The following is a 13,250-nucleotide window of genomic DNA, read 5'->3' as shown; positions in this document are numbered from 1 at the left end:
CGTTCTGACTGCTTCCTACATACCTCACTCACTGTGACAAAGAGGAAGTTGCAAAAAGGGGAAAGAAAGTTTTGAATCGCATCGCACTTTGAAACTCAGGCCGACAGAGGCATATCAATGTTAATATGGTGTTGTATTGCGTAGCAGCAGTTTGTGGTTATATGATACATTAACGTGAATCTATTTGGGGGAACTAGAGTCAGGAGAACTAAGGCCTTCTCCACTGAGTGAAACAGGATATACTGTGTAGGTGTTAAATAAAGCCAATGCAAGTTCCCCATCAAGCAGAATAGCCTAAGGCAGGGGGTGAAATTATTGAATTCAAAACTTCACACATACTGTATATAACTTTTGGAATGTTTTGGAACATTCAAGAACACTGTATTAACTGTATTTCACACACACACACACACACACACACACACACACACACACACACACACACACACACGTATAGGCCTACAGTTGAATGAAAGAAGAATGATAATGATGCCCATAGACAAAGTGTCACAGCAACATGTGTGTGTGTGTGTGTGTGTGTATGTGAGAGAGAGAGAGAGAGAGAGAGAGAGAGAGAGAGAGAGAGAGAGAGAGAGAGAGAGAGAGAGAGAGAGAGAGAACCATCTGGTGACACTTCAACGAGATAAAACATTGCCGTTCACAAAAAAAAACTGCTACGAATGGGGACACACAGCTTCTGTGCACTTCTGCACTGAAAGAAAAAAAAACATTCCCCACCATAGGATGTGAGAGAGAAAAAGAGGAAACGCCTCTACACTACTTCGTACCATCAGATCAGTCTGTTCTCGATCGCAAGTTTGTCATTAAGGTGTTACTTCACCAGTGATCGTACTACTGAAGGTGGAGCTCAGGTTACAAGACATGTAGCAAGTCGTTAACAGTGAGATGGAGAGCTGATTAAAAGCTGTGACTTGGGGTCATAGAGTGCATTCCAATATGCGACCTTGCGTCCTCCACTTGTGCTAGTGGCCTCGTACCAGGAAGTAATCCGTCGTGATGACATCACTGATAACAGCATTATATTTCAATATCTCGCAAGAGCTGAATTGTTAAGTCATTTTCTCCTTTTCAAACAGGATGGTAAATGAAGAATAGTCCCCCAAAAATTGTTTTGGCTAGGCTGTCGGCAGGGAAACTTAATTGTTTTCTCCACGGAGGCGGGGCATCAGCAAAACGTGAGGCCACAAGCCCAAGTGGAGGACGCAAGGTCGCATATTGGAATGCACCCTAGAGGTGACCCCGTCCCCTTTTTCACGGCAATCCGTGGCAGCCATTTTTGGGAGGTAGACCTGAGAAATGGAATTGAACGGAGAAGGGGTTTCACCTCTGTCAAAAAATGGTTTAATAATGTGAAAATGTCCATCAACACACTATTCAAGCACAATAGTTGAAGTGTGTTGTTGCTAAATATCTGCATAATTCATATGATTTGAACCCATTTGATTTTGAAATGTATTTTATCGACTCGTGTGATTTAGACTAAGTAGACATTTAGCCTAACATTTCAAATCTGGTTTTTAATTGTGTTCCTTCATATTCTAAGTTTTAGTCCATTTTTTGACAAGGGTGGGCGTGTTCTCCAATGATTTGCATTGAATGGTACCTACAGAACACTACCTACCTACACAAGATGAGAGGCGGCATGTGCCGTTTCACAGTGCTGACGCAAATTGCCGTGTCACCTACCTACCTCCTATCCTGTTGCTCATGGCCTTGTGACTTCATGCTTGACATGAAAGTGAAAGCCCACCTGGGAAACTCAAACTCCCATTGTCATTGTGAGACAGCACACAGTGCTCACTGACCACAACGAAATTGCCTTTATGCCTCACACGTGCAAGGGGGCAGCCCCTAATGGAACCCCAAGGGAGCAGTGCGGCGGGATGGTACCAAGGAGGAGGATGGGGGAGAGCACTGGTTAATTACTCCCCCCACCAACCTGGCGGGTCGGGAATCAAACCGGCAACGCCCCAACCATTTACCCAAGACATCATTGGTGAGCACAGTTTTATTCAATGTTCAAAAAGCACAGTTCAAAGATCATTCTCACGTATAATAAAAAAGTTGCATGGGGAAAAGCCCCTAAAATATGTTCTGCCAATGCTGAGAGCGGGTAAACTTTATCGTTTTTTCCTCTGAGGTGGCGTGACAAGGCAAAAGGCCACACGCGAAAGGAAAAGTCAGGAGGAGGTAGAGTGACTCCCTGTGGCTAGATACATAGGGCAGGGGTTCCCAAACCATACCGTGACAAGGCCCAATAGATCCCAGTCAAGGCCCCCCTTACATGGGTCGTGCCCAACGGTGTATGCTTAGTTTGAAAAGTGGTGGGGACAAATTATCCAGTATTCATATTTTTTCACATTATATTTGTTTTAAAGTGGTGTGGACATGTCCCCACAATCCACAAATTACACCCATGGTCGTGCCACACATATTTTTCAGTGTGCCCCCTTTCACAACTATAGTCTAGGTCTGTGAGGCACTGCCCCATTAATAAAATAATAATAGTAATGTTTAGAGGTGCAATAAAGTATTATAATGCTGTTCTCAATTCATGGGACTATTGCTTAGCTCATTTTTTACATTATTACGTTTATTCAATTGTTTACTTTATTGTGCTTTACTTTTTCTGCCAACCTGCCGCTGCCCCCTTAGCAACCCCTTGCGGACCCCCAGGGGTCCCTGATCCCCACTTTGAAAACCACTGATGGGGTACATAGGGAGGGACAATAGAATAGTAGACTACTCCCTCTAGTGGTTAAAACATATAATTATTGTGGAGCAAGGTTGAGGGGATCAAATAAGCGTTGCTTTAAAATGTAAACTAAGAATTTGAACTTTGAATTTTGAGGGACCAGTCCAGACTACTGCATAAATTTTGCTATCCTAATGCTACTACAAGTAGTACAAACGTTCAACCCAGCATTGCAAACTGACAGCACAAGTCGACACTACATGATTGAGACATCTCTCACCTTGGCTTCCCTTCACCTGACAATACTCTGTCGCTCTTCAAATACCCTGCTGAGCCGTTCAGTGGACTTTAGCTACAAAAAAAGACACAGGCAGGCAGTTTGGAGTCAGCTTTAGAGTTAAATGAAGAGATCCTTTCCAAAATACTATACAGTACTTGTCAAAAATATTTTTTTAAATTAAGCATTTTTATCGTCTTTATTAATATTGTTGAAATCTGTGCTTTAAATCCAAAAAAAGGAGGAAAGAGCAGAGACACTCAGATTTGAGGGAAAATACTAAAAAGCCTTCAATAACATGGCAAATGAGTTTTTAAAATTCAGTCGTCTTCTCAGTGTTTTACTGCAAATGTATGTTTTTGTTATTTGTTGTGGCAACATCAGAGTACATTAACCAAGCTCCACTTTTCACTGCTGCTACCCTAAAAATCACGTCAAATGCAGAACAAACAATAACACAAAAGCCATTTTGGAATGAATTCTTCGGTTTATTTCTATACAACATTTTGACCAAAAGATTACAATTCCTACAATCCCCAACAGTTCTAGTATACAATTCGGTCCTTGAGTTCTTCTTATAAATGTCCTTTAATAACACTTTATTTTGTCCTGTATGTATATATATTTATATGTATAATTATAATTATTATCGAAAGTAATGTAACTTGCTAAGATTAGGGGAATATTGCTTTGCTCCTTGTTCAAGGCATTGAAGGTCCCCCATATTGTACAGGCATAAGCAGAGAATGGTGATGTCAAAGGGGTAGAGGCAGAACAGTGACAATGGGGTCTCAGAGACTGAAAGGCTGGGGGAAAAAGAAACAAAAACAAGGAAAAAAAGACCTGGGGGATGGGGGGCTGCTCCGCGAAAACGATTGAGTAGCCAACCAGCTTAAGTTAAGCTGAGCGTAGTCATAAAATCAGCCAATAGAAGAGCCCGCAGTCCTCATTTCCTGAATGAAATGACACCCACTAGCCATTAGCAGTCACTTCCTATAGGTTAACTTAGCCAGGTTCATCACTTAACTATTCTTTCTTGGTATACCCCCCATGTACAGACATAAAAGTAAACAAATGGAAACGTAACAGGCACATGTGTAGGGAGTGATTCTTTTAAGCTTTTTTGGGGGGCTAGTGGCCGACTGCTAGCAATGTTGCTAAATTCTATTTACCGGTATGTAAATCAGTAAAAAAATAAAATGTGCCCACAAGACCCGACAAAGGAGGGGCACATTTCTCTGGCTGAATCTGATACGTTCACTCACTGCGTAGTGCGCACCACGAAGGGATCAACACGGTGCAACGACTGCACCCCATGTAGTCAACGAGTTAACATTTCGGATGTCACCACGGTGTCACTAACCAGACACCCCCCCCCCACACACACACACAGGATGTGAAGTAACGACTAATGGAAGAGAAGGGGATACCCAGAACTGACTTAAAGAAAGAGAAGAGGTAAACAGTAGTGAAGTGCATGTATGCGTGCGTTTTCCTCACAAAACCAAGGACCCATAATAAAAACGGGAACAAGAGCCTTTCAGCCAATCAAGAGTCTCTAGGGGTGTGTGTGTGTGTGAGAGAGAGAGAGAGAGAGAGAGAGAGAGAGAGAGAGAGAGAGAGAGAGAGAGAGAGAGAGAGAGACAGAGAGAGAGAGAGTGAGAGAGACAGAGTGAGAGAGCAATCATTATTGTACCTTGGCAAGAGACTATGGAGGTGGCATATACGTGAACGTGCATATAGATCATTTAGATAGGTCTAAACAAGGTCTCTGTCCAACTCCCTGCTTAACTCGTCCTGCGTGAGATTGCAAGACCAGCATTTATTATCCATCCTGTTAAAAACATGATGCCTTCAGCTATAGCAAAAAAGTTTTTTTCCACTTTCTGTTTTGTTTTCGCCAAAAAAAAATCCTCCCTTCCATCCACACCGTATATTCTTTCAGTAATCAGTGACTCGCTAGTCTTACAGACATCAGCAGAAAACGCATTACTGAGCGAAGAATCGGGGCCCTCCCTGAGAAGATACAGTGACCAGGTCAGGTCTTCAGACGACAACTTTCTCCACCATCCAAAAAACTTGACACATCAACCATAGCCATCTATTCTCCGCAAACTATTCTTTAACACCACTAGACCAAAGACTATTCTGCGCGCTTCTAATCTAAATGCCACCATCATCCAACCACAAGGCAGATACTTACTGAGGGCCATGTCACTCAGAAGAATACAGCACATTTGCTACGACAGCAGATGAATGCACAGAATGTTCCCGTAAACGGAATATTGCCAGTATTCGGTTTGAAACAAAGATCCGGAATATTCCGTTTACGTGTTTAAGAGCACTCCGCAATCGAAATACATCTGAACACTGCCACATTCGTAATGAATAAAGACTTCACATGCCAACCGAATACTGCAACCATTCCGTTTAAAACCGAAACATTCCACACATATAACTTGTATAGCTAATTGAGAGCCATCTTGCTCAGAAGAGAGTACATTTGAAATGCAGAGAATTAAGTGCAGCGAGGTGAGAGTCAAGCACCCAGAAGCAAAGTAGTTGCAGATGAGCGTTCCAGGCCAGGGGTGCGTTTCTCAAAAGCGTAGTTGTTAGCCAGTTAGCAACTTTGATAGTTGCCAATAAAATAAAATTGCATTGTAAACAATAAAGTAGCTAACATAGTTAGCAACTTTGGCTTCGATAAAAGCAACCCCAGACTTGCTACAGGCCGGACATCATCAACGGCTCAGTCACTTTCAACTGTTTTTGTTGTCGTTATCATATTCCCAGATTGGTGAGATTATTTATATTTTGGATGAGAAGACGCATACCGTCTACGTTACAGAAAACCAGTACAGGACAATGTGAAACACAACTTGTTTGCATGTTTTCCTAGAAAGCAATAGTGTCACTCTGTTAAAACATTTACATATACCCCTTTTTTTGTTCACTTCCATGAACCTTTCGAAACTGAGAGTCCCAAATCCATGCCCCGTCAGATGCCGCTACCCCAAGCCTGGCGTAAACAGTTTGTTTTTTTTGCGTTGAGAATTTTTTTCAGAACAATTTTTTCTTATTTAAAAAAAATTAAGGATCAACTCCCAGCAGCTTAAAGAATCAGAGAACAGCCAAAAGTCAGGTGCAGACCATCCCACACAAGAGCAAAACATTTTTTTTTGGAATGAACCAAGTGGGCAGGATGGTCCTTACCACCCCCCCTGACGTGGATCATCCCATTGAGCTCCGAGAAGTGATCTAAACCTGACTCCTGACGTCCCCCCATCAGGACTCCTGAAAGAACAAAGACCAAACCCACACACCCCCATCCTACCACCCCTTCCCCTTCCCCTCCCACCATCCCCATGCTGCGATGCTCCCAGTTTGTGGAGGGTGGAGGGGCGGTGTGAGGGAGGGGGGTAGGGGGTACGTGAGCAACCCTGAGCCGTCTCTCCATCCTTGGACAATGCTTTTTGACTTCCTCCTTCCCTTCCCTTCCCTTCCCTCCCCCTCTCATCCTCCGTTCCTCTTCCCATCCCTTCATGGAGAAGTCCAGCCCAGGCAGGCTCCTCAGCCTGTAGCGTGAAGTCAAATGGTGGGCTAGCGCTTGGACTTGGTTGCCTCTTCTCTTGCTGGAAAAGAGAGGAAAGACAGGGGAATGTAAGGAGGAGTGGGAAGGTGCTCAGCAGTTTAAAAAAGTACCCTGTGTAGGATGGCGGCCAGAGTAGGTATTGCTACCATGCTGCTCATTGAAACTGTGATACCTATTATAAAACTCTTACTTAAATATTCACCAGTATGATCAAAGTACAGTAAGTCCTGCTGCTGTGTGTGTGTGTGTGTGTGTGTGTGTGTGTGTGTGTGTGTGTGTGTGTGTGTGTGTGTGTGTGTGTGTGTGTGTGTGTGTGTGTGTGTTTGACCTATGGATGTGCTTACTTGTTTATATCTTGTCTATGTTATTGTATTTTAATATTTGTTTTACCTGTCCAGGGACTGCAGATGGAAATTAGCTATATAGCTATAATCTGGCACAAGCCATCTTTTTACTTCTGTAATCAATGTGTATTGTGCATGGTCCCTGTTGAACTAAACTAAATAAACTAAACTAAAAATGTCAAGTTTAGGAAATTCAAAATAGCGGAGAAAATGGAATGGAAAAAAGCCACATTTTCATGCATGAGAAGTGCAATTTTCCCTATCACAATGAATACTTAGAATTTGATGGGGGTGACATTCGCATTCCTGAAACGAATGGGCAGCATGAATTCTGGAGAGAAACCGCTAAAATATTACACAGTGCACCTTTAAGGAAATGTATGTATGTGGATATTTGACAATGTTTATAAATTATGTTGTAAAATCTTAATTTCCATCAGAAGTATCCTTCCATGTTGGTCTCAAACACGCCCATTGATTGTCTCACCAGGGGCCTAGCAGCAACTTTTGGGCCCCATGTTACATCAGCTCCAATGGACCCCCCAGCCATATATCTACATAAACTGGACTGTGTGTGGGCTAAATACATGATGCCCTGGTGACTCAGTCCCACTTAACCCCCATGGATGACACCCCTGGGCCTCACCTTTCCTCTGGTCCTCCCTCTTCTTGGCCGCCTCCTCCCGCTGCTTCTTGATGATGGCCAGACGGGCCAGGTCGGCTCTGGCCTGCTCCGTCTTCCCCTCCAGATGCAGCTTCATGTAGCGCTCTTTGGCCTGCTGCTTCTCAATCTCCTCTCTAACACACAGACAACAAACACACACACACATGAAGCTTTTCGATTCTCCTTGCCACACAAAAACACACACAAGCTCTTGTAATGGCCAGCCCATTATGTATGGACTATATTATTTGGCTTGCTGCTTCTCAATCTCCTCTCTGACACACACACAACGAACACAAACACATACACAATTAAGCTTTGATGGGCTCTTTCATGAAGCTTTTTGATCTCCTCGCCACACAAGCTCTCATTATTATAATCTTGTGATGGCCATTATGTATGGACTATATTATTTGGCTTGTTGATTCGTAATTTCCCCTCAGACACTGATAACAATAGAGGTAGAACGTGAGACTAGAGGCTTGCTGCTAGTCAATCTCCTCTCGGCCATACAGAAACAGTGACTAATTATTAACTCTTAATAGACGATTTCATGTTGTGTTCTTCAGCTACGTGGCTCCTTAAGGTCTTCTGTGCAACACAAAGTATTTCTCACTATACTGCCCAACGATTTCAGTATCGCAGTATCTCTCCTTACTGGTAAACTGAGGAAAAAAAGGCTTTAAAGTTTCCTTTTTGGCTGTGCAACTGTGTTTGAGGTAAAGTGGTGATGACACTTCCATATAATAATTAGTTTTTATGGTGGAAATATATGCACACAAGAAAAAAAAAAAAAATGATATGTATATATATATATATATATATATATATATATATATATATATATATATATATCAGGGATTAAAGTAAAAAAAAATCCTGAGCCTGAACTTTTTGGTGCGTCCACGCGACCCTATTCGATACACGCTGAAACGAGAATTTCATTGCTTTTTAAGCTTAGTATTTACACTTATGTTTGTCTTATTTATCTTATTCTGATGTGGGTGCCATGTCAGGGTCAAAATGCCTTTTGCAACTCAAATAGGGCCTACCAAGGAGACCAAAAGGGTGTAGCGATAATCATTATTACATAATTACATACTTATTATGCATAGTATTGTAGTTACATAGGCCATTTCATCACAAAAGCATGAGAAAAGTATGTGTAGCAGAATATGACCAACAAAGATTGAAATACCATGACATGTTAGATACATAACAGAGGTAAAAGCATAATCTTTGGTTACTTAGGCCTAAGTGTTTAATCCTGCCTTTAAAAAAAAAGAAAATGCAAATGCCTGGACATGGCTGAATAATAATGCAAAATACCTTTAGTTTCAACGAATGGTGGCTACTATGGACTAGATGTTGTCTGTGTCTGTAGATAGATGGGTTCTAGGTTTCTCAGCTGTACAGTCAGTCTGAATAGAGCCTTGGATAGAGCTAGCTCTAGGTCAGAATTTGTAGTGCCTGCCCTGTAATATTTTGGCTACTCTCCTATTGGGCTATTCTCAGAAAAAAGACTGCCTTGCTTCATCATCAAGCTCAAGTTGTTCTGTCCATCACCATATAGTAGTATTATTTTTAGCCTCCAATCAATGACTAGAATTCCACTGAAAACTAAAGCCCATTAACAGATTGTTAAAAGCCATTAACAAGCCATTATGTGACATATTATTTAACGATCTCACAATCATCATGAAAACGGCACCTTGAGATGTGAATGTAGACTAAAAACGTGCCAATGACAGGAATTATACACCCAACAACCAAACCTGTATTATACTACAGCTAGTGGGATGAAACTTGCTGCTGTCTGCATGCAGACTGCCATCTTGCTAGGCGCTATTTGAGTCACTTTTAAGTTGAACACAGCGCCAATGTCAATACTTTTGCATTGATTTTTCCATCGGAGATAATATCAGTTAATATGTAGGTGGTGTTTATTATAAGTAACCCGACTCCTCTTAGCTAAAACATTAGCATAAAAGTTCGGTAGTTAGCGCGCTAACAAAACTCAGCATGAGTGTGGCATCTGTAACATGCAGAAGTGAAACTAAGCTTTTTTGTTAAATTCTAACTAATAACAAATTATTCTCTTACTGTTGGTGTTCTCACAAGTAGTTGTAGACTGAAGCACATCTTCCTACAACCTCTTCCAACAACCCCAGGAATCTGGTGATTGATTCATGAATCACGCTATCCAGCCATTATTTTGAATGGAACTACCGGTAGCATAATGCACAGGCAGTGGTTGACAATAGGAGATGACAGATAACACAGATAAACGGTCCGCTCGACCGCTCCACACTCCGGGAGATGCGGTGACAGCTCTGTGTTAAGTTCTAAGTTGGGTTCAGAAATTATGAAAAGACACAGAGGGATCGAGCGTCTGTGGAAAAAACAGAACCTTGTGTGTTGTGGAGAGCTAATTATTAGCACTGAGCAGAGAAGCTCTATCAACACTGTATGCTTATCGACATTCTGTAATATGTGACCGCGGCATTAGAACGGCGAGTCGGCGATTGCTCGTAGACCGCCGGCTCTGTGGTGGACCGTCCGACTCGAGCGAGATACTGAAGTAGCACGCTTTCCTAAGACCTGCCCCCTTCTTCTTCTGATTGGTTGACAATGTTAGTTTTAATGAGCTCCTTTGCTACCATTGGCTGACAAACGCAGGAGGGATTACGGTTGTCTTTTTATTTATTTATTTACCGTCAATTTATTTCTGAGTATTTAAAAAACAAATTAACCCACGGGCAATCGCTACAAAATGCCGGAAATCCGGTATATGCCGGAGAACTTTAATCCCTGATATATATACACTCATGACTTTTTAACTGAAAAATGAAGATACTGCGTTCTGTTGTGGTATTACTGTCTACACCCAAAACACTGCTTCAATGGATAAGTGCAGTATCTCATGTAATATACTGCGACCATTTTCGAGGTACTGCGTTGGTACTGAAATGGTACGGCAGTACACCCAGAAAGCCTGAACAAAAAACATTGTTTGTGGGAAGGACAGACTACGGCAAATGCCCAACCCTGCATCATTTCAGATAGTCTAGTTAATATGAAATGCAGCTAGTGGTAATAAAATGGCAGACTGACCGCTCTCGACGAGATAGTTCCCTCGGAGGCTCCTTGCCATCGGCACTCACGTCCAGTTCAGTTACCTTCTTGCTCTTCTGAGACACACGGTTGGGGTTCTCGATCTCAATAACACCCTCCATGCCTCTCTTTTTTGGCTATGGATTCAAGAGAAAGACTTACTATTGATTGGCAACATAAATACCATGTGCAGAGGTAGTGGTGTGCAGACTGTGCACATCCAAAAAGTAGGTGCGGAACAACAACACCGCACACAAAAATAAGTGGAATGTCGGCACACTTTGGGCAAATGTCAGGTGGCGAAGTGAACCAATCAATAATATTAAAATCTTACCTCTTCATCGCTGCTCGTCTCCTCCTCAGATTCTGAGCCACTTTCTTTTTCTTCTTCGTCCCCCTCTCTCGCTTCCTGTAAACAAATCCGACAATACATTTTGTGGCCAGTTATAATGGTAAAGAGACGGCAACAAGGAGTTTTGTGGCCAGTTACGATGGAAATGTCACCACAACAATTAACTGTGTGTTGGCCAGTTAAAATGGGCAAATTATGTGCCTTTCATGTGCCCTCGGAAGTAGAAATTATCCAGTCTCAGACACTCTTATGATTTTTTTTAAACGAAATACCTCAAGGGGGGCGTTCATGTGTGCTTCCCATGTCGGCGTTTGGCATTTACCATAAATCCCAGAGCACATCAATGCAACATAAGACCCAGCTGACTTGTCATCTTCCTAAGGACCATCGGCATCCATACACATCATTTACCCACTTACCCGCTCTCTCTGTGCTCTCATCTGCCTGTCAATCTCCTCGGGATTGCTGAATTGCTTTCCACGGCCTTTATGACCCTTTTTGCCTGATAAAGGAGGAAAACGATCAGGAATTAATTCACACAGATAGAGTGAAACCAAAAGAAATGCCACGCTCGCATGTCAAGCAAAGCATCATCCGCTACCTACACGACAGAGTTATCAAAGACTAGAACTACGTCATCTGCCACGGCAAAGCACAATGATGACCATGGACCGAATTTGGCCATATGTGAAAGTGAGCAGGTGAAAACTTCATGAGCTAGCAAACTATTGCTAGCAAAGATAACGTTAACAAACGTGCTCCCTGGTAGAGCTTCCGGTAAGCTAGTCCCCCAAAATCTGATTTCATTATGGAAAGCCACATCATCCATGTTCAGCTGCGTAAATATAATACAACAATACAATACAGATCGCTACTGACATGTATAAACCAGGAACACATAACCACAGCTAGTGTGTAGCGATTCCCAGATTCACGCTCCCATCTCATTACACTCCCATTTCATCTCGCTCCCACTAGCCAGACTAACGGTACCACCGCCATATTACGGAGCCAGTTATCTTGTTGATGTTAGTTTTTTGTTTCTAACCCTAACCTTAACCCTAACCCTAAACCTAACCCTAACCTTAACCCTAACCCTAAACCTAACCCTAACCCTAAACCTAAACCTAAACCTAACCCTAAATTGCTTGTATGTGGCAGTATATGATAATACGTGAAATATAATCGGGTGGGGACCGCAAGTCCGGGAGTGATAGAAACACCGGGGACCGCACGTCCGGGAGCGAACTCCGTTGGGAGTCTCAGTCTGTATGCCGTGTGTAGCTAGCTACCCCAACCAAGTTGTCGAAATGGCACGAGCATCGTGCACTGCCGACAATTCGGGCCAGAGCTGTGGAATAGTATTGATCTGGCAAACAAATGATTTGATATATAGATAAAATAGCAAGCTAACCAGTGAATCACTTTCACGGGCAGCATCCAAATAGTAACCTAGGTATATTGATTGATATTTAATTGGCTAACTAGTGTTAGCCATACTAGCTTGCTAGCAAGCTATGCATGATTAAAAATGCCGCATGACTTACCTCCTCTCGGCATGTTTCGTCGTTTAGGATTCCTTAAACCTTAAAATATAATTTAAAAGACTGTAAATACAATCGGCGTTAACAGTCAGGCTATTCAACTGACTGAAGCCTTCATAAATAATGTTGTTTTGGTGAAAGAAAGGGTGCGAAGGCCTTCGTATCAAGTCCACCCAGTCGGAAGCCCAAGGCGTACCAGCCAAAGGAAAGGCGGTTTAGTCAATAAAATACATGCCGTGAATGACAAGTAAACAATCCAACAGAATTCATGAATGGGCGGGACATGAAAAAAATTACCCAATTATACAGCGAGAAAATCTCTTGTCGTCATCAAACCCAATGACGCTTACAACTTTGACGCAGAGTCCAGAATGGGCGCGTTCGTAATGGCGCATGCAACAGCAATCTGCGCAGCGCGTATGCGTACTGTGATGGAATCTGCCACAAGCATATGAGTGAATAGAAGGGAGACCAAAATCTAATAAACAATCAACGGGCACAGCCCTTTGACTAAAAGCACATTTTCCAACAGCTGCCCCGCTTCCAATTCTCCCCAACATTTCTCTGCAGTTCATCTAATTGGTGTTTGCGGGCAAGCGCATAGTGAATGTGGCTCTATGATGCTAGGCGACTAATCTTCATCACTG

At 42.5% G+C, this 13,250-nt stretch overlaps 1 protein-coding gene across 1 annotated transcript; it reads right to left on the bottom strand.

Annotated features, from left to right (window-relative positions):
• Positions 1-3,458: 3,458 nt before the first annotated feature.
• On the bottom strand, positions 3,459-12,806 carry pdap1a (pdgfa associated protein 1a). Its single transcript, XM_063222079.1, has 6 exons — positions 12,607-12,806; positions 11,479-11,561; positions 11,042-11,116; positions 10,708-10,844; positions 7,576-7,727; positions 3,459-6,625 (listed from the first exon to the last, which is right to left on the bottom strand). The coding sequence occupies exons 1-6, from the start codon at positions 12,617-12,619 to the stop codon at positions 6,594-6,596; spliced, it is 492 nt and encodes a 163-aa protein (XP_063078149.1). The 5' UTR covers positions 12,620-12,806; the 3' UTR covers positions 3,459-6,593.
• Between the last annotated feature and the right edge of the window lie 444 nt (positions 12,807-13,250).

Source organism: Engraulis encrasicolus, chromosome 17 (genome assembly GCF_034702125.1).
Source record: "Engraulis encrasicolus isolate BLACKSEA-1 chromosome 17, IST_EnEncr_1.0, whole genome shotgun sequence".
In the NCBI taxonomy this organism is placed as follows: Eukaryota; Metazoa; Chordata; class Actinopteri; order Clupeiformes; family Engraulidae; genus Engraulis; species Engraulis encrasicolus.
Note: the sequence above shows the minus strand (reverse complement) of the source record. Positions and strands in the feature narration are given on the sequence as shown.

Excerpts from the sequence above, each read along its gene's own strand:
- pdap1a (XM_063222079.1), bottom strand. Across the intron at positions 7,728-10,707 it reads GAACTATCTCGTCGAGAGCG|AGAGGAGATTGAGAAGCAGC; the intron begins GTCAGTCTGCCA and ends TCTGTGTGTTAG. Across the intron at positions 6,626-7,575 it reads GAGGGAGGACCAGAGGAAAG|CAAGAGAAGAGGCAACCAAG; the intron begins GTGAGGCCCAGG and ends TCTCTTTTCCAG.